General features: G+C 36.7%; 1 protein-coding gene across 1 annotated transcript in view; it reads left to right on the top strand.

Annotated features, from left to right (window-relative positions):
* The first annotated feature begins 5,658 nt into the window (after positions 1 to 5,658).
* The window catches only part of LOC135695414 (uncharacterized), a 28,379-nt gene continuing 13,305 nt past the window's right edge, over positions 5,659 to 20,732 (top strand). The window contains exons 1-8 of the mRNA XM_065214501.2: positions 5,659 to 5,808; positions 12,775 to 15,234; positions 15,583 to 16,084; positions 16,205 to 16,939; positions 17,077 to 18,081; positions 18,682 to 19,184; positions 19,441 to 19,753; positions 20,330 to 20,620. Of these exons, the coding sequence (XP_065070573.2) occupies positions 12,793 to 15,234; positions 15,583 to 16,084; positions 16,205 to 16,939; positions 17,077 to 18,081; positions 18,682 to 19,184; positions 19,441 to 19,753; positions 20,330 to 20,620 (5,791 nt within the window). The 5' untranslated portion in view covers positions 5,659 to 5,808; positions 12,775 to 12,792. The remainder of the gene's footprint in view (positions 5,809 to 12,774; positions 15,235 to 15,582; positions 16,085 to 16,204; positions 16,940 to 17,076; positions 18,082 to 18,681; positions 19,185 to 19,440; positions 19,754 to 20,329; positions 20,621 to 20,732) is intronic.

Here is a 20,732-nt window from a genome sequence, read left to right as displayed (position 1 = left end):
ATCTTCCTACAGAGCAAATCATTGGCCTAATGGTAGGGCTTAGTTATTCAAGTAAATCTCAATATGTAATTTTCCAGTCGAAGCATAATAGGGGTTGATATTTTCCCGATCATTGGTTGAGCAGCCAGGCTAATTGATTGGTTGAGCAGCAGGCATTATGGAAACATCAGTAGCTTAGGCAGGGCTGGCGAGACTTTACTGGAAGGTTGTAGTGTAACAGGATTAGTCTCTCTTCCGCTAACCTCGTTTCGCTTATGATGGTAATCGAACTGCAAATCACACATTAATCATAATCTGTCAAATGCAACTTGTATATAACGTATGATTAGCAGATTTGTAGGGGGAATCGTATCGACATGAAACTTCAGTTTACAATAAACAGATTCTCTTTCTGAGTTATCGTCTCCCGCCGGCCAACTAAACCCCGTTACAGTTTGGGGTGGCAAAGTGTTTAGATTGTTCCGGGGGTTTACTAAAGGTCACCACCATGGTTAGGAATATTGGCCGAACTCAAGAAAATGTTTGGAAATACGTATGAAATTATAGGGATTAGCAGAAAATGCATCTAAGATATTTACAACATCAAGTTTGACCAAAGGGGGATCCTAGACAATGCCTGTTAGCTTTCTTTTACAATAGTTCCCATGGTTCAAAGAGGTTTGATTTTGACATAATAATGGGAAAGAGGTTGGAGTTGGTTTTTTAATAAACTTTCAAGCGCCCGAATAGGAAAAAAGTTTAACAACGAGGAATGAGTTTGAAATGATATAAGCGATGCGAATGTGGAGAGTCAGAATTGTAGGAGCTGACTCTAGAATAATATGGACTGAAACAAAACAAAGCTAGGTAAAAATAGAAGAAAATGGAAAGAGGTATGAAGTGCAACAAAAGAAAGCAACATCTTCAAAATGTTCTGCGAAGAATTCCTTCTTGAATGAGCATGTAGAAAAGGCTACAGCTTTAGCTTTCTCTTTTCCGCAACCTTTATTTGTGGTTAAAGACGACAGTTTTTGACCGGTGAAATGTGTTCGAGTAAAGCCAATCTCCTTGAATTTTTCAAGTAATTGTATGAAATGATGATAATTGTTCACAATTACCGACAAACCAAGATCATAATCTCAACTTTTAGCGACAAGCGCAACATTTCCGACACACATAACTTTAAGCAAAGTTCTAAAAGCAACGAATAAAAAATATTGTCTTGTCTATAGAAAACAGTCACTAAATGTTCTCAGTAAGAAATCTTGAAAAGTACATTCCATTCTTTGTAAAGATGTCACACACTACACGTCTTCTGTTTTTGTTCTGTTTACAATGGCAGGCATGTGCTGGAGGGAACATTTTGTTTCAGCTTTCTATGCGTTACATGATTCTTGTCTGATTGAAGCACAAACAAGTAGGGGGACTGAGTCCTCCGCTGTTCTGATGTGTATTCCCAAATTTGGTTAGCATTAAAGTAATCTACCTTCCTAGAAACCTGTCATGTTCAAACATTGAATCTGAGGGCCTGCAGAACATTTTTTTCCAATTTTGGAACTTCCATTAAGTATCGTATTATTGCATTAGGAACAGCGAGCCCTAGGCCCAGAATACTGCACGCTTACATGAGGCCCCAAATTTTTTTTCGAAAATGTTTTTCAGTACTTAGATACCTCAAAGTGATATTTTTATTTCTTATGTATCCACTTATCTCGAACAAGTCTAGCAGGCAACGGAGATGTTTCAAATCATTTTGCTTCTTGGAATTTGTCTCTTACTAGAAAAGTTGCAAGAAAACCTGAGAGTTGTCGGTCGAAAAAAACATAGTGCTCAGCTCAATTGTTCAAATACGTAATCGTTGTGCTAATCGTTGACGCGGTTCCCACGCGCAGTTTTTCACGTATGCGATTGTGTACGCACATTCCTGTGCAGGAAAATCCATATATAGTCACTATCTATGCATCAACTGTAGCTTTGCTGAAACGATCTGAAAGGGAAGTATGGGCGGTATCTTCATCCTCAAAAGATTATTAATCTGAAAGGGAAGTATAATCTGAAAGGGAAGTTGACCGAAGAGAATAAGCCTTGGTAAAAATTTTCCGCATTCCAAAATGCTTTTACATGTCCGTCATCATATGCGCTCAAATTCGCAAGAGAGTTCTCTTTATGAGATGGAAAATGATTTTCTCCAATTTTTGATGACATCATAATCGATAAAGCTATTTCTTTACGACGACATAGTTTGAAATCTGCTGCACGTTTTGTGTTTATTTTTGCAAAACACTTGCAAAATTGCGTTTCCATTTCTTAATTTTTGACTTAAGATGAATTCTCTGTTAGATAAATAACAAATTGCAACAAGTCTTTATGACGTCATCATTGGTAAATTGTCATTATTTTAGAAGATTATATTTGTGTCTAAATCCAAAGCCTTGAGCATCAACAAATCTGGAGATATGTAGAAGGGATTAGATTTCCTCCAAATCACGTGTCACTTTGAGTACAGTAAAAACCCGCACAAAGGAACCTCCTTTTTCACTTAGGCCTAAAAGCTTCTTTTGAAAGAAATACGAATTAAAAACTTAGGGAAGTGCTTCTTATTAAGATTCTTAATACCTGGTTTAAACAGATGACTTGTCACTCACAACACAAGAAAAGTATAAGTCGCAATGGAAGTGTTGTGTTGCCCTTTTTTCTATAAAAGTTTAATGTTTTAAGTGATTTTCCACGACATATTCATAGTATGAAACCTGCCATATTCTGAAGTATTATGAGTATTATACAATTTTTTCCCTCAATGTGGTGGTTTCTTTCTGGGAAAACAAATGGCCAATACAATGAACACAGATCAAGATAGACTTGTGATAAAAATTTATCATTAACTGGAAATGATCTCTTCACCGAGTACTTTTTTGCAAAAATATGCTGATAAAGAGATTTATATCGAAGAAGATTCATTGGTAGTCGGCAATTACTGAGCATACCTTATTTAAAATTTTGAGATAATATTCTCTGTTTACTCTAAAATATACTCATTCTTCTCATTTTCTCTTTTCTGCAAGCATTAAAAATTGGGTACTGTATTTATAATGAAAGTAGACACCAGCTCTCTTGCTGACCTTCAAATTCAAAGTTTAGCAACTTCTATATAAGAACCTAGAACAGTTGTGTCCTTATTTAAGAGATCAAAGCCATGCAATTTAAGGCTAAAGGTGGTTCATTATGCAGGGTTTTACTGTAGTAACCTTCACTGTACTGTAGTTTACTGCAGTAATTTGACCCTTGTTTCTACCAATGGTTATCACAAGGATATAGAGCAGCTATTGTTAAGTCGAGTACCTCAGCTTTCAGGAACAACTTTTGTGATATCTAGCTTACAGTTATTACAGAAATTTAGGATTTCCGTTCCGGCAAAAATTTAAACAGCATATTAATTTCTCATAAATTTAAGAATAGAATAACTACTTTAGAACTTGAATAAAGAAGAAATTAAACTCTTAACAATTATACATAGGCAAGTGTCAAAAATCATGTTAACTGAAGATTTTTCATGACTTCTACTTGAAGATATTCTAAGGCATCATAGCTAATTAAAAACGATTGCCAATTTGATTCAGAAACCGTTGCATTCAACTTTTTAATCTTTTGAAAAAACCAAACATTTTCCAGCATATATATAGCTTTTCGTCTGAAACTTCTCAAAGTACGAAACACCAGAATAAGGTTCCAAAATAATATGATGGAAAATTTTACCCTGTTATTGACCGAAATAGGCCTATCAGAAAAACGTTAGCACGTGACCGGCTAACTGTAGATATCAAATCAGGTGCATATGGGAAATCACAATTGTAGTCCAATCTAAATGATGTTGCCTGATCCGATGGCAGAATCACTTGTTATAACGGTGGTTCTAGACCTACAAGATCGAGGAGGCTGTTCTCTTTGAGGGGCAGTTTTGTTTCTTATGTTGGAAGGAAGAACATGTTGTTTATCTGAGGGAGCTTTGTTTTATCGTATCTACCTATCTTTGGGCTGTGCCTCCTTTGTAGTTGGAATCACACTACTTTAAAGTACTTTACAGAAGTGTCCAGTTTACTTCAAACTATCATAAAATGGTGAAATTATTGGGAGAGGGGGGCATGATTGTTTTAGAGCAATTGGAACAAAAGGGGTTCTGCATAGTTTTATCAAAACATCAACGAAGAACTGTGAATAATTTTTTCTTTATATATCATGTAATGTCTTACTTATATTGAATAAAGACAGTCTGTCCCCTGCATGATTGGCTTATATCAACTATAGGTCTTCCCGTCTTAACGGATTACGATACTTGCTTTGGCTGGCCTAGCTGCGGTTGTGGACTGCATTTGAAACTGCGAGCAAGAAGCTATAAGAAATGGCAAGAAGATTTAATTACTGGAATAAAATGAATGATGATAATGGAAGCATTTTCTTTCACTATTGACATAACTCCCTCATTCTGATTCTATATGTAGCAATGCCTTGTTGGCATAGCTTTGCGTCATGACTGACCTTCTGATGTCTATGGCATGTTTTTCTGAGGGAGCTTTATGTCCTTCATTTTGTATTGGTATTTCATTCCCGAGTTAGAAAGTTAACAGCGAAAATAAAAGTTGAGCACAATAGAGGATAGACTGCTTTGAGGCTGTCACAGCTTTACCCATACCTACGCTTAACTTAAGTTATTATCGATTGGAGACTTGATAAATTTACCAATCACTTCTTACAATTCTACTTCTGCAAATCTTTCGAATATCGACCGATTAATAACCTCAAATGAACAAGAAAGACGCCTGTCACAGCGGACATTATCCTGCAGTCTTCATGCTCTCTGTTAAATCCACTGCCTTGAATTCCTCTTGGTCAAAATTCGAAGAAGCGTAAAGTTGAAGGGTTGATTGAAATAGAAGTTTAACCAATGTTTTGGTACCAAAACGAGTTTTGTTCATCGATAATTTATGTTTTCCTTGTATTCTGCATTTAAGACCCTAGCAGAATTGTCATTCCCGAATTTTCCAAACTCTCCCACCCCTCAAACTCAATCCACCCCCTGCTTATTGAATTTTTCTTTCGGCTCTTACCCCTGTACCTTTAGTTCCCTTTACCAAAGCATATGCAGACATTCGGACAAATATTTTTATATCCCTTTTCTTTTTATATCTTGCTATAATATCGCGTATCTGTTTAACTCACTCAATGTTAAAGTGCCTGTTAAGAAAAAGTTCGCTTTTCCAAACCATCCTTCCTCTGACAGCAAAAAAGGACTTAGATCTAATTGAGGCGAAGCTATTCAACCTTGCACATTGGAAATTTTGCTGCAAATAGAGATAGATTTGCTTTTAAGTTTTCTTATTTGGTTAACCAGTCAGGCTTATTGCCATCTATTCTAAAAAAAGTCTTCTTTAGGCCAGATATATTTTCTAAAGAACAAGCCCCGACCAAGGAAACAACCAGTTTGTTACTTTTCCTCTCCAAAGCTCAACACAGGCCCACTAAAAATGTATCAGTTAATGGCCGTCTCAGCTTCCTAGCTGAAGGACGAGGAAACAAATTACTTAAGGAAACCGCAAATCTCTGACTTGTCTGTAACTGTCAACGATTCACTTTATTTTCACAAGTAATTTCCTCATTGTGGAAGTAGCATCCTACTTTTGTTCCTGTTGTCAGTCAAACCTACGCACAGCTCAGCGATTGGCTAAATCGCGAAGTGGCATGTTTAGGGTATTTTAAATCTTCAAATCTTCATGCCAAAAGTCATATCGCCTTTGCTGCTGCTAAGGGCCTTACGAAGCAGAGTCTCAACCTAAGGTTTGTAACTCAACCTATTGCTTCTTTTTACATCTCTGTTTTCTAAAAGCTGTACAAATTTAGAACTAAATTTCAAATCCAATACAAATGCAGAATAATTATCAATCAAAGCATTTTTTTAATCTCAAAATTAATAAATTAATCACAAAATATTTCATCCTGACAAAATTTCGGACAAATATTCTAGCGAAATATTTTTTGACTAAATTCTAAATGACATGAGAGTTCGTCCCGACGAAATTTTTCGTTTCAAGAATTTTGAAAATTGGCATGTTTAAGCTATTCTATGGGGCTAGAAATTACATCTGTGTATCCTTTTTATATAGTCAATTTAAATTAAGGCACCATCATCCTCATCATTGCGGTTCTTGGACCTCCTTCATTTCACTATAGCTCGTAAAAATAGTTCTAACTGTTTTTTGCGCCTACACTCTTTTATTTTATAAGAACCAGTAAATTTAAATTCAGGCTGACTAATCTTAATTTTTTCGAAAAATCTGAGACTGGATTGTTCTTAATTTTTTCTTTAAATTAAGAGGGTGTAAGCAGTGATATTGCTAGCTTTTTTGCTCTAAGGAGGTGTTCAGGCTTCATTTGCCAACAAAGTGAGTGAGATAGCTTTAATTTGCTGACAAATTTGAATATTCACCGAAAAAGCACCCACACATCGCTAAAAGTCCTCGATTTTGAGAAAAAACGTTATTCAAAATTGCATTTTGCACAAGCTCAGCCTCAGCTTGTTCTCAATTTGTTCTTAACTTTTGACCAGTTTTGAGGCTCGTGTTCTTATAAAATTGTTCTTATGAAAAAAAGAGTGTATTCGAAAAAATGCACCTCTATTTTGTAATTCAACCGTATCTATCATTTTTGGTTCATTCAAGGTATTTGGGTTTTTCAACCCAAATTTTGAACTCTAGAGAGATCAAATTTTCCAGACCGCCTTTTACAAATAAAGTTGTTTTATACTTTCCGATTGTTATAATTTTATTTGATGAAATTTACAATAATAAAATAATAATCTATAATAACAAAAATATAATCATATTTTTAATTACACACGATTTATAAACTTTTTTTCCATGATCATATATTTTTTAAAATTCACTGAGTTTTTTTTAAAATGTTGGCCAGCAATTCTTCGAAACATATTATTAAGAGTGCCATGGCACAGGGGCGTTCTGGCTCCTAGAAAAGAAAAGGGAGAAAATTACCATAAGGAGGCCCGCGTTTTGTTTGACATCTCCAATAACAAACTACAGCTCGCCAAAAATGGTACCTTCTTGGAAACCATGCACCAAACAAGAAAGATGCATTGTGAGCGTAGCGAGCAGAAAAATTTTGTGGTCACGCCCTTTTATTTAGCTTGAAACACATTTCAGAATGTTTTTTACAGTCGTTTACCACGTTTTACATTTTTTTAGACACACTCTGTTGCGTTTCGTAAAAATTCAGTTCTCGAGGTCCTGAGGCTATTTGCCACTCGTTGTCTCCCATTCGGCGGACCTGTTCATATTCAACTCATCTCTTTCACAGGGCCTGTTTGTATATGTTGATCTCCTTTAATTCTGAACTGTGAACTTGAGTCTACATATAAAAATTTTCTCGCCAAGAATTTTGTTAATAATAAATATTTTCTTGGGTTACAAACGCAGTTGAAAGGGGTCCACCGGGAAGTTTCCCGGTGTCCAGCCTAGCCACGAGGCCCCTGCCATAGCATCTCTTTTGATTTGCCTTCACTCTCATTTGAGAATAAATTCCAGCTGGTGTTCAAGCCTTCATGGAATTGTTACCTATGAGACAGAAAAATAAGTAAACTGTTGTTATCTGCTCTGTGACAACGATGAAATTTTGTTACGACTAAATTCAGATATGTCGCGGCAAGTATATCCGCTGAAAATTGTTGTTGTTAAGTGTATATATTATATTCGAGATAATGATCCAGTCATGATTATATTTTTAAGGTCGAATAGAAATTTTGCACGGAGAGGCAATCAGCCCGACAATGTTAACGTTGTTTCAAGAATAAAATTAAAAATGTTTTTTTATTACGGTTATAATTTTCAAATATTTTTCTTATCCTCTGCTAGTCTTTTACCTTCTATTTTTGTTCCGAGTAAATTTTGATGCGCATATGTTACTTTGTTTAAGAAATATGTCTTTCTAAAAACAAACGTGAAAAAAACTTATAATACTAGTGTTTGAAACAACCTCCCCAATGAGTTCCTTGTTCTTTAAAGTATTAGCTTTTTTTTGAAGTATAAAATTTGACAGGGCCGGTGAAACCGTAGGGGCCAGGGGGGCTACGGCCCCCGATTTTCTACAGAACAAGGTAATACTTTTAGGCAAAAGTGACAAAAAATGTAGTCTACCATTCTTTAAGTAAATTTGTCTAGAATCAGTGGCGTGCTGGCAGGGAAGGGGGCAAGGGAGGCGAGGGGCGTAAAAAATTAATGTTCACTTCATAGGGGTACCGAAGGGGCCCTGTCCTTGCAAATAGCTAACAAGCTAGGAAGATTTGTAAAAAAGAACCCAACAATACTAAAGGCGAAAAGAACAAGAATAATATTGCAACATACCATCCCTTCTTTTTTACTAGCTTTAATGTGCTTAACAATGATCGCCAAAAACCATCTCAAAATCGCACGCTAAATCTAAACGAATTCTGAACACATTAGATACCAGGGGCCTACCGAGGTAGGAGGTGTTTTTGGGGAGCCCGCCGATGATGTTGGGCATGGCGGTAAATGTCCAGATAGGGCTCTATTACATGAAATTATTTGGAGGTTGCAAGGCGTTTTAATTTACTGAAACAATAAGAAATGCTAGGAAAAAAGCTGAGAGATTATGTCCCAACCTAATGATAATAATGTTGCATAAGCTAAGAAATTTAACAACGGCACAAGAAAATATATTAAAACCATCAAAAAGCTTTCAGCATGTGGATATTATTTAAAAAAAAAGCTTGCGTTATTAAAAATTGCTTCAAGCAAACGGGTAGCATCTAAATTCGAAAGATTCCTTTTCCTTTGGCGGAAACCAGACAGTAGAAATATGTTTTGGGCTTGTTCCGATATATAGATCCAAAGCAGTAGTTTAAAGCCAAACAAATGTAGAAGGGTCATAGAGACTTTCACTGTAAGAAATGAACAAGTTGTTTTCATGTGCATGGCTCCTCAATATCAACTTCTTTACCTTTTCATTTTTTTCTAGAATCACATCATTTTCCAATCTCTACCTGCTACTTGAGTAGCAAAATTTTAAAAACAAAGAACCTAAAGTAGTAAATAAATTTTGAAAATGAAGAACCTGGCAGAAGTTAGCCATGATAATTTAGAATTACTCAGAAAAATAAGACTGCCCTCCTGAGCTCCCCCCCCCCTCCTGTTCTACAAACCTGATTTAAAATGTTCAAAGGTCTGATATTATAATTTTTAATTTTCTTATTCGACACACTGAATTGCCGAGGATGGTGTCAACAGCTAAAGAATTTCAAGTATTTTTTTTTAATTCAGGGAAATTTAGCTGTAGATACCTGTAGAGATAAACCTTTTTTTGCTCAAGCCATAGCACTTGATAAGTAAATGATAGCAGAACCGTTTTGAAGATTTGTCTCCCGAACAATCCAATTTTTTGCAAACATGGATCCCTCTACAGACACGGAATTAATTCTAGTTTTGGGCACTGGCCTGAAAAAGATTTACGCTAAGATTTAAGGAAACCATGCAGAACTTGCTGATCACCTTCAAAAAATTAAACAATAAGGAAGAATTGGGAAGCTTAGCAATTAATTTAGATTTAATCCAGTCGCTAAATGTGGAAAGCTTGAACAGACGTAACAGGCTTGAACAAAGCACCAAGCTTTTCATTGTGATACCTAGAGGCATAGAGAACATTTCCAAAAAAATGTGCCGGTTTCTATCGATTTCGGGGGGTTTCTTCTTCTCTTGTTTCTTCTTGTTTCTTCGTGTCCAAAAAGCTCCAATCTTAAAAGTTGTTTTATAATGGAAAAAATTACATTGATTTTTATTGCCATTGTGCGTTATTCCCAATTTCCTTAGATTTTTCTCATAGACTTCCCTTTCTTTTTGGTTAAGTGTCCTGCAGCTACAGCAACTCCAATTTCTTTTTCTAAATCTCCTACATTTTCTACCGACTTTCTTGTCCTATTGAATTGTTTACATTTTGCTGTTCCCTTCCACATATTTGGATTTGATCAAAACTGGTGGTACAAAACTTGAAAATGGCTTTGAAAAAAGCAAACATTTAGCAAACTAAAGCTTTTCGTCTGACACTCAGAACATAGACCGGAAACTCTACATTAGGAAATATATATACCCAGTTGTGGATCGAAATAGGCCAATCAGAAACACGAGCACATGACTATTAAGGTTGACCAGCCTCAATCTCAACCTCAACCAGAAAAGGAGGGGGCGTGTTTATTTTTTGAGTTGTAGGGAGGGGGGGGAGCTGAAAAGAGAGGGAAGTTAATCAATGATTCAAAGTAAAAAATGTTGTAATAATGTATTTATGCATTTTTTGTTATAAAAATGTCTTTCAAATGTCCCCAAAAACTTTGCTATCCATTTCGAAAGTTTATTAAAATTAATCATTTGCAATTTCCTTACCTTCATCAGAGCCACCAAGATCAATTGATAAAACTGGGACACATAAGCAAATTTTGAGTCAATCTTTACATAAGCTGTATTTAATGCACATAACCTTTTCATTATCACAATCGTGAAGAGTCCCACTCCAACATGCGCATGTTTTCCTTGTTTGACATTGGCGGCTACAACAGAGATGCTTAATTGGGAAAGGGGGTTATTTTAAAATTTTGCTTTATAAGGGGGCCATAATAGAAAGGGGGGCTAATAGAGAGGGTGAGCTTGATAGAGCTTTACGGTAGTTCACGAGGGGAGGGGGCGGGTCCTCAAAAATTTTTTCAAGACACTGAGCCCCTCTAAGTCTACACCCTTGGTAAGATACCAATTTTTTATTTATTTGACAAAGAGAAGCAGAAAGAAGTGTTCTATTCCATGTTATCTTATATTACGTTTTTGTGTTTCTAAAAAGTAGCTTTATTGCATTTGGTAATAAAATGAGATACAGACACTTGAGCACTGAGTTAAAAAAATAATTCGATAAATCTAGTGCTCATCTCGAGTTGAGTTACCTAAAGATCGAACGTAATACAACCGCAAGTTGTTGTCACACGTGGCTTTGGCCGCAGAAAAATAGTCTGATAAAGTTTTAATTAAAAGTAAGAAAAAGCGGTAAACTTGGATCCCAGTTGATTCTGATCATTTTGAAATTCACCCTGGTTTTCTTATTTCTTTTCTATTTAATCGACGTGCTAGCAACAACAACATTTGGGAACAAAGCACTCAAAACGTTGTAAAACATGTTGCAAAATGCAAGTTTAGCTCCGTTACAGTGACAAAGAAAGCTGCTTAATAGATTGCTTTAACTTTTACAACAATTTGGAGCCCGAAAATCCTGGTTGCATGGTAGCGCACCGGATAAAATTCTACTGATAATACTTTTAGTGAAAAGTAATACATTTGGTAATACATCTTGTGTTTGATAGAAGCCAACATTTGTTAACTACAACAGTATATTCATAGTAAACGCAGTTTGTCATTCAACATCTAAACCCTTTAATTGACAGTGGGTCTGAGAACAATAGTATAATTATCAATGATAATTGGCTGTAACAGTTGGTTACTTGGTGTCAAGATATCAATGAAGGTGATACCGCAACACTGATAAATATATTAGCGAAATTCTTCAGCCAAAATTGATAGGCAAGTGAAATTTAAAACTTGTTAACCCTTTAATATAATTTATTTAAAAATTTCGTTTTTATTTACAATTCCCTGAATTTTTCTTTAAATTTCCATTTTCTTATTATTTCTTTACAAATGGTTTTCTATTTACGTTATGTTTCCTGTATTTTTATATGCTTATAGCTGATTGAAGAAACCTGGCTTTGAAACAAAGAAGCTAGCAAGGAATCAGGGTTTTTCCTTCTAAAGAAAAATTCTACTGTTTCTTATTAGAATTAGAATTGTTTAATAACTCTAATAAATATGGTCAAATAGAACAAGGATCTCAAACCCCAATAAAACCAAACGAGGATATAAAGCTTTACTCAGGCAACTAGATGGCCAATCGTGTTCTATATTTGCATTTTCAATCATTAAATGAATCCTGCTTCAATGTTAGAGATGTTAGAGATCTAGCTTTGCATTTGAGTCTCCCCCAAATAAAAACTGCATAAAAATGATGAGTTGTCACGATTCCATTTAATACTCTATACAGTGTGATTGCTGGATAATGATATTTTAAGGCAGAAAAAACGCTATAAACTTTGGAAGATCAAAAAAGGACCAATTCCCCAGGCTTGGGGTTATAGTCTGCCTTAAAACTATAGTCTTACGGTATAGCCTGCCTTGTAAAGACCACAAGTGATGATTTCGATGTTTGATTGGTGTCCATTGGCAGTTCAATTTTTCTTGTTGCAAATATTGAACTTCTAAGAACTTTTAATACAGTCAATAACCAGAATAAAAAAGTGAAATGTTGAAATTTAGAATAGTGGCTTTTTGAGATGACAGAACAACTGTCTTGGTATATGGAAACTCAAAGATGGGATAAAAAAATTTAGAAAATGCAAAAATGTTTTGAGAAGCAATTTTGTCATTAGCACTCAATATCAGTTTGTGGAAACTGCTTACTCTATATTCAGTGATTATATTTTTCAAGATTCTATATCGCAAAAATCTAATACCATCATTCTGAAACTATGCATCCCAACATTCCATATTTCATGTTTTACAACTTATAGTTCTATCGAACGAATATATTGACAAGTCGTAACAATGAACTTGGACAGCAGTGCCATTCAATTGCTACCCATATATGGAGCAAATCTGAGTGAATAAAATGGTATTATCTTTTTCCTAGGACTTTGTTTCCCTAACAATGGGCAGCAATAAAGCAAACGACAGAAAGGAGCGGAGTAGTCTCCAAAAAACATGGATCTTTTATTTGTGTGCAATGCGTACAGTGCTGGCACGCCTTGAAAATGGAATGGAATACTTTGCCCTCCGTGTAACAAAGCATCCAAAAAGAATCTTGTTGATCTCAGCTTTGGTTATAGGCTTAAGTTGTCTAGGGCTCATAAGATTCCGCTCAGAAACAAGAACTCGTGAACTTCTTGTGCCCCAAAACTCAGTTTCAGAGTCTGCACTAAATGAAGGAAAGCCCTTTTTCCGAAACATCTTCATCGCAAGAGCTGAAGAGATACTATTCACCCCAAAGAACGGCCAAAATATTCTCTCTAAAAACTGTTTGCCGGAAATTGTTTCTGTTCTTAAGGAAATTGCTTCATTACCAGGATACAAAAGACTTTGCTACCCAGTACCAAAGTTTCTGAAGAAAGAGCAAAATGCTTCAATCAGCAATTCAGTTTGCCGACAAGTGAACATTCTAGAAATTTTCGCAAATGGTACCAGCAACGATACTCGTATTTATGAAACTTTAAAAAAAGCGATTTCGAATCCTAGTTTGCTAATGTCAAATGGACGGAGTACAGCAGTCAATGTACAAGAAGCTCTTGCTGGCTTCAACTTAAATACTTCAGCAAAAACTGTCACTGCGAAAGCTATTCGAACTGTGATGTACATGAAACAGGAGACTGAAACAAAGGAAATCATGGAATGGGAAAAGTCGTTTCTTTCTTCATTGAAGCTGGCAAGAGGATCATTAAAAAACGTAAGCGTTTTTTTCTCTGCCGAAAGAAGTATGGATGATGCTATTGGAGACAGTTCCTCGCATGATATTGGCCTAATAAGTGTAACGTTCACCATCATGTCAACATTTTCTTGCCTAGTTTTATCTAAATTTGTCAATCCGGTACAAGGACACAATTTGCTGGCTTTCTTCGGAGTAGTATCAACTGCTTTAGGTATTCTATGTGGCATTGGGCTGACAATGCTATTTGGCATACCATTCATTCGACTAGTTGGTATCGTGCCCTTTCTAGTTGTAAGTGTTGGAATAGATGACATGTTTATCATCGTGGATGAATTTGATAGGCAGTCTCCAAAATTTGCTCCAAGAAGGCGGGTGTCTAATGCTATTGCCAAAGTCGGGGCAACAATCACTATGACAACAATAACTGATGTCATTGCCTTCTTTATTGGGACATCAAGTGCATTTCTTGACATCAAATATTTCTGCATATATACTGCAATGTGCATCAGTGTCGAATTCCTGTTCCAAGTAACTGTTTTTGTTGTGTTTCTGTTTCTTGATGCTAAACGAATCGACATGAAAAGAAGTGCTTGTCTGCCAGTTCTGAATGCTCCTGATAAAAATTGTATTAACATGAAAAGCAATGCACCATTTTCAGCGAGAATACTGAAGGCTTACGGAAACAGTCTCTTGAAATGGCCGGTAAAATGTTTCGTTATTCTTCTCACAATAGCAATGGTGGCAATGGGCATTTTTGGGTGCATAAACGTAGATACTCGTTTCAATAGAAGGACATTGGCCATGCCAAATTCAGAGTTTTCCAATTATGTAAAGGTGCTTGAAAGCAATTTTCCTTTAACCATTCCTGTAAACATTCAGGTGACGAGCAAGGTTAACTATTCAGACCCTCGTGTAAGAAAGGAAATTGCAAATTCTGTGCGGATCGCCTACGAAACTGGTTACTATCTCAATCGTAATCTTTCTTGGGTTCATGCATTCGAAGCATACTGCAACAAATATGCAATAAAGGCCGATGGCAAAGGTTTCAAAAGTGCTATGCAGAAGTTTCTGTCGATTCCTCAATATAAGCAGTTCAAAGCAGACGTCAGATTTGATGCAAAGGGAGACATTGCAGCTAGCAGGGTCGTGGTTTACTACAAAGATACAAGTAATTCTAACGATCAAAAAGATGCCATGCTGAAAATTCGCCGTGACCTTAGTAAGCAAAGCAAACTCAAGTTTTCTGTCATAGGAGATCCGTTTGTCTACTTCGAGCAGTATGCGGTCATCGTGGAGGAAGTAATCAGGAATTTGATATGTGTATCGGCTGTTATCGCTGTTGTGCTTATACCATTTTGCATTCATCCATTGATCATATTTTTCATCCTTATTGGCTTTGCATCCCTGATTGTGGAACTATTTGGCTTAATGTATTTGTGGGATGTACAATTAAACACAATAACAATGATAACTTTAGTGATGTCTCTTGGTTTCACAGTTGACTACAGTGCTCACATTGCACACGCCTTTGTCATATCTAGAGAACATACGGTAAACGGGAAGATAAAAGAGGCACTCACTACAATTGGTGGTAGCGTGTTCCTGGGCGCAGTTAGCACTTTTCTTGGAATAGCACTAATGGGCTTCGCAAAGTCTCCAATCTTTCAGGTTTGCCTAAAATTTTTCACTAAAAATTTATCAAACTGTAAAATGATTGTAAAGTTTTCAAACACTTCCGAGCACACTAAAATGCTGTATTTTATGAATACCAAGTAAATAACTAAGTAACTTTTATGAAAGGTTTCTAATCAAAGAACGAAAATGAAGCGAAGAGAAAGATGGAACATTCTTGAAAGAATCCATTGTAATAAGATCTTGTGAAAAAATTTGTTGTTCTAGTTTTGATTTCGAATGTAACAACCCAAAAAAGTAAACATTGTAAACATCGTTGTAAACATTACATAATCTATTACAAGTTTCTTTTACTAAAATCTTTCTGTCTAATTCAATTCACAGATTTTCTTCAAGATGTTTGTTGGTATAATCTTTCTTGGATTGTACAATGGAATGGTTTTGCTGCCTGTGTTATTGTCAACATTCAAAACCTTCATTGATTTTCAAATTGGAAATGAATTTTCTGCCGAAGATTTTCCTTTTCCATGGAAGAAAATTTTGAGAAGAAACTCAAAAGGCAGTCCTAAAGAAAAGCGAATGAATCGAAATCGTCTTGTAACGATTCTAGGGTTATCAGCGCGAGTGCCATCAGCTAAAACGCTAGAAGAATTTTGGGAATTACTCAGAAAAGGCAAATGTATGATTACTGAATACCCAGAAGGAAGATATGGTAGGAAAAAACATTTCTTGGAATCGTTCAACCCGATGCGATCGGTTCCTGGAAAGATCTACGTTACAAGAGGCTCATATCTAGAAGATGTTAGCAAATTTGATTACACGTTCTTTGGGATATCTGCTTCCGAGGCCAAGGTAATGGATCCACAGCAGAGGCTGCTTCTACAAGGTACGTTGTCATCCGTGCTTTTATTGTGCTCAACGATCTTGTTGTGGTTAGTGCTTTTGTTGTCATCACTGCATTTTTGTCATTTGACTGGCGGCTTTCTTATGCATTAGTTTTTTGCAGGAACTTATGAAGCGATAGAGGATGCTGGTATGACGATCGAAGAGTTGCAGCAATGCACCACTGGTGTTTATGTTGGCATCATGAACCAAGAATACAGTTCAGTGGCATTTGGACCTGATTCTCTCCCCAACCTTGATCAGTTTGCAGCCACAGGAAACGCCTTTTCAATAACTGCAAACAGGATATCGTTTTCATTCAATCTTTCTGGACCAAGCATAGCAGTAGATACGGCTTGCTCATCTTCTTTAACAGCTTTGAATATTGCTTGTGACCATATTCAAAAAGGAGCAGTTGATGTAGCCATTGTTGCTGCAGCCAATGTGATACTTGACCCAGTCAAACAGGCACCTATATGTAGAGCAGGAATGCTGGCCTCTGATGGTCAAAGCAAAGTTTTCGATGAAAGAGCAGACGGTTACGGAAGAGGTGAGGCTGCACTGGTTTTCATCCTTAAAGGCAGCGATTTTGTCAACTCATCCGACCAGCCTTACAGCGAAATAATAGCTTGGGGTATGAACAACGATGGACAAACTGCAGCCCCTATCACCGCACCCAGCATTGAAGGACAAGTGCGTCTAATGAGAAATGTGTTACGAGAAGCCAATGTTAGCCCGTCTGATGTACAGTATATTGAAATGCATGGAACTGGCACTATAATCGGTGACTCTGTTGAGGTGAACTCTGTTGGTGAAGTGTATGGAAGAATGCGGATTTCGGACAACCCTGTAATTGTAGGTAAGGTCGATAATCATGATTAGAATATTAACTAATCAATTGAAAACTACAGAGGCATTTGCCATGTTTTGTGGCTTGTTGCATTTTACTAAAGAAATCTTTCAATTCCATAATAAATCTTTTATTACCTTTTTCAGGAAGTGTTAAGTCGAATATCAATCACACGGAATCAGCTGCTGGCTTGGCTGGATTAGCCAAAGTTTGCTTGATGATGAAGCATGGAGAGTTGGTGCCTACAGTTGGAATTGAAAAAAAAGCAACTCGCCTTGGGCTGGAAAGCTCCGGGCTTCATGTTCAGACGGAAAATAGCGGGTGGCCGGCGCTTGCCTCTAATCAACCAAAGATTGCAACTGTCAGTTCATTTGGCTTTGGGGGCAGCAACGCTCATATCATCTTAAGACAACAGCAGTCAACATGCCCTATTGAGAATCACGGTGCACCATCGCACTCACATCCACAGGTACTCGTATTGTCAGCAAGGTCGAAACAAGCACTACAGTCAATGGCAGAAAAGTTCAGTATTTGGCTAGGTGGCATGGACAATACTGCCGAAAATAGAAATGACCTTTGTTACACAATGAGTGAACGACGAACAGGGCACAGTGTACGCTTAGCTGTTGACCTTAGCTCTCTACGAGAAGCTTCAAGGATATTAGAGGACTTCAGCAAAAGTCCGGACAAAAGCCGAGTCGAAATTTGCAGTGATAGGACAAACAAGTTTTGCTTGAATACTGCGTTTGTTTTCGGAGGACAAGGTTCTCAGTGGCTTTCAATGGCTGGCGATCTTTGCAAACGAAAAGAAATTCTCAACACCATCAAACATGTTGATAAGAAAGCCAGAAAATACGGCAACAAAAGCTCGTTGTTAGCATATCTGGAAAGAAAGGAGCAAGGCGAGGCAGATGTCGAAGATGACATGGTCACAGTCCAATTGTCTATTTTTGCATTACAGTATGCAACCGCTCAATTTCTAATTGAAAAGGCATGCATTGTACCAACATTTGTAGTTGGCCACAGTCTTGGAGACATTACAGCTGCTTGTGTAGCAAAGATAATCACTCTAAAAAGTGCAATTAAAGTAATTATGACAAGGGGATCACTTCAAAAGATGTGTCACTCGGAAGGTGCAATGACTGCAATTGGTAAGTTTGATGCCATCAAGTTTTCTCTCCAAGAACCCTTCTTTTGCTCAACTGATCTCCATAGACAAGTGATCCTTGCAAAATAGCTTTACTCTGATGTGTCAAATTGATGACACCGTTTGGTTAACTATAATTCAATTATTTTTCTATTTGAGAACGTTAATTGTGTAATGATCATTAATTAGTTCTTCAATGTGTATACAACAGCTTCTTGCCAATCTGTTTGCGAGCTGAAGGGCTAAGCCAATAATTCTAAAACGTAGTCAATACAAAAGTCAGCACAATACATGTTGATGCACAAACACATTGCCATGAATAGGCGTTCACGAACAAAACAGGATCTAACAAGACTTTTGGCTTTGAAGGCTCTTGCCCAACCGGCATGCTTTGCAACTTTATTTTTAATGCCGGCCTAATATCGTACAGCATGAAATACAAAACACAATCCCTTTCCCAAGACAGCTGCAGCTAAGCATGCAGGTCGCAACTGAAACATTACTAAATTGATTAATATCAAAAGCCAAGTCATTGCAATTGAAAAATCTTTTATGTCATTCACTTTTTCAAAAAAATGTCAATCAAATGTTGTCTGCCATTTAGGAATGAGCAAGAAAGATGTGTCAGCGGTAATTGACAGACTGAAAATATCAGAGAACCTTTGTATTGCTGCCGAAAACACAGCGAAAAGTGTGACTGTCTCAGGTGATAAAGATGCTTTAGAAATATTGGAGAATCACCTTAAGGAGCAAAAGAGCGACATTTTCGTGAGGCGATTAGCAACCGACAAAGCTTTTCATAGTCACCACATGGAGTCAGTGAAGTGGAAGTTCATGAAAACGATAAATGAAAAGCAGGTCATAGCAAAACCAGCAGAGATGAGATTTTTCTCTACAACGGAAGGCAAAGAGATGAATGGGAGTGAACTGGATGACTGTTATTGGTGGAAGAACTTGAGACATACTGTTTTGTTTTCCCAATGCATCGAGAGAATGATGAAAATTGGAGTTCGCAACTTTATCGAGATCAGTCCTCGCCCTGTCCTCTCTAATTATATAACTGAAATTGGAAAGCAAAACGAAGCAAAAGATCTTACGGTCATTCAGGTAAGGTTCAAAAGTTAATTTCTTAAGGCTATAATTGGAAACGTAGAAACTGCTATGTTGTAACAAGATGACTTTTTCTATCACTGCAGTCCTAAGTTTTTTGTTCTTGCAAATATCATAGAAGTGCATGCATCTAAACTTAAATCGAGCAATCTATAAAAGCTCTCTTGAAGAGTGGATTTGTCTCTGTTCTTATCAATGAATTTGCATAGTTAGTTTTTACATTCCTAACTTGTAATGATTTCTCTTTGTCTAGGCACTGCCTGCAAGAAAGGTTTCACAAAGGCTGACTCATTTGCAAATCCAGTGTATAGGCCGAATGTTTACTCTTGGCTACCCTGTGAATTTAAGGCAAGTGAACAATCATAACAAAGGAAAGTTTGTCAGATATCCAACATACCCTTGGCAGGAAACTGAGCTGTGGGCAAATGACAATTTCCAGGGTGGCAGTAAGACATTTCCGTTATTGGGTAACCCAATCGCAGTGAACTCTGATGAACTTAAATGGAGCACTGATATAGATGTTCACAGCTTCAGCTACTTAAAAGATCATCAGCTACATTCTTTAGGTAATCAGCATTTTTTAAAATTTTCTCATAAATTAATTATGAATTCACATCATCAAAATGTCATAAGCTGCTACTATGAGTTTGCATTTTACGTGTAGCAAGAGAAAACCTTTGCACTCCACAGTCAAAATTCAGGTTATCTCGTGACTTGTTAAGTTTAAATTATGTTAACGTTTATACAACCTAGGCTAATGCAAACACGCACGCTTTTTGCTTTAGCCGTATAACAGGCAAAATTTAATGAGCACTTGCTCGAGCACTGCTACAAAAAACAAAAATTCTAAATTTGTGCAATCTGTGCCAAAATTAAAACCTCAAGGCGTACCCTGCCCAAATTAAACGTAATTAAACCGTACCCTGCCTAAATTTCATTAGTTTTCTTTTACTGTTACTTTTTACTTTTACTTGATTCCTTTTTGCCTAGAAAACGCACGAGCTCAATGAGATTTCATACTTTTTGCATACTATTTTTTCAAATCATGCATTAGTTTGACAGAGACGTTAAAATGAGTAGTTTTTCTGACTTTGGACTTTTTGCCATGTTTTCCTGAAATCATGATGTCTTTTCATTTAAAGGCCCAATATTGCCTGGAGCATGCTTCATTGAATTAGCTTTGGAAGCATTTTTGATGGGAAAGAATGTTGTGCCAACAACTCTTAGAAACATCACTTTCCAGAAGACTCTTCCCATAGATGATCGCTCGGTTCGTAAGCTAGAGTGCAAGAAGCGCAATTCAGAAGATGGAGAAACAGAAGATTTTGAAATCCTCCAGAAAACCGAACACGGGGAGATTCTATTGTCTACAGCAAATCTTGAGTCAAAGAAGAACGGTTGCAAAGAATCACCAGCATGCTTAGCAGATGCGGGTAAGTGTTTATATAAACATGTGCTACAAAACGAGCATGCTATGGCAAGGGGAAAGGAATACATGTAAATATTAATTTACAAAAAGGCATCAGTCCAGAATAAACTAGGTTT

Source organism: Rhopilema esculentum, chromosome 2, assembly GCF_057945365.1.
Source record: "Rhopilema esculentum isolate cy_ngs chromosome 2, ASM5794536v1, whole genome shotgun sequence".
NCBI classification, from domain to species: Eukaryota; Metazoa; Cnidaria; class Scyphozoa; order Rhizostomeae; family Rhizostomatidae; genus Rhopilema; species Rhopilema esculentum.
Note: the sequence above shows the minus strand (reverse complement) of the source record. Positions and strands in the feature narration are given on the sequence as shown.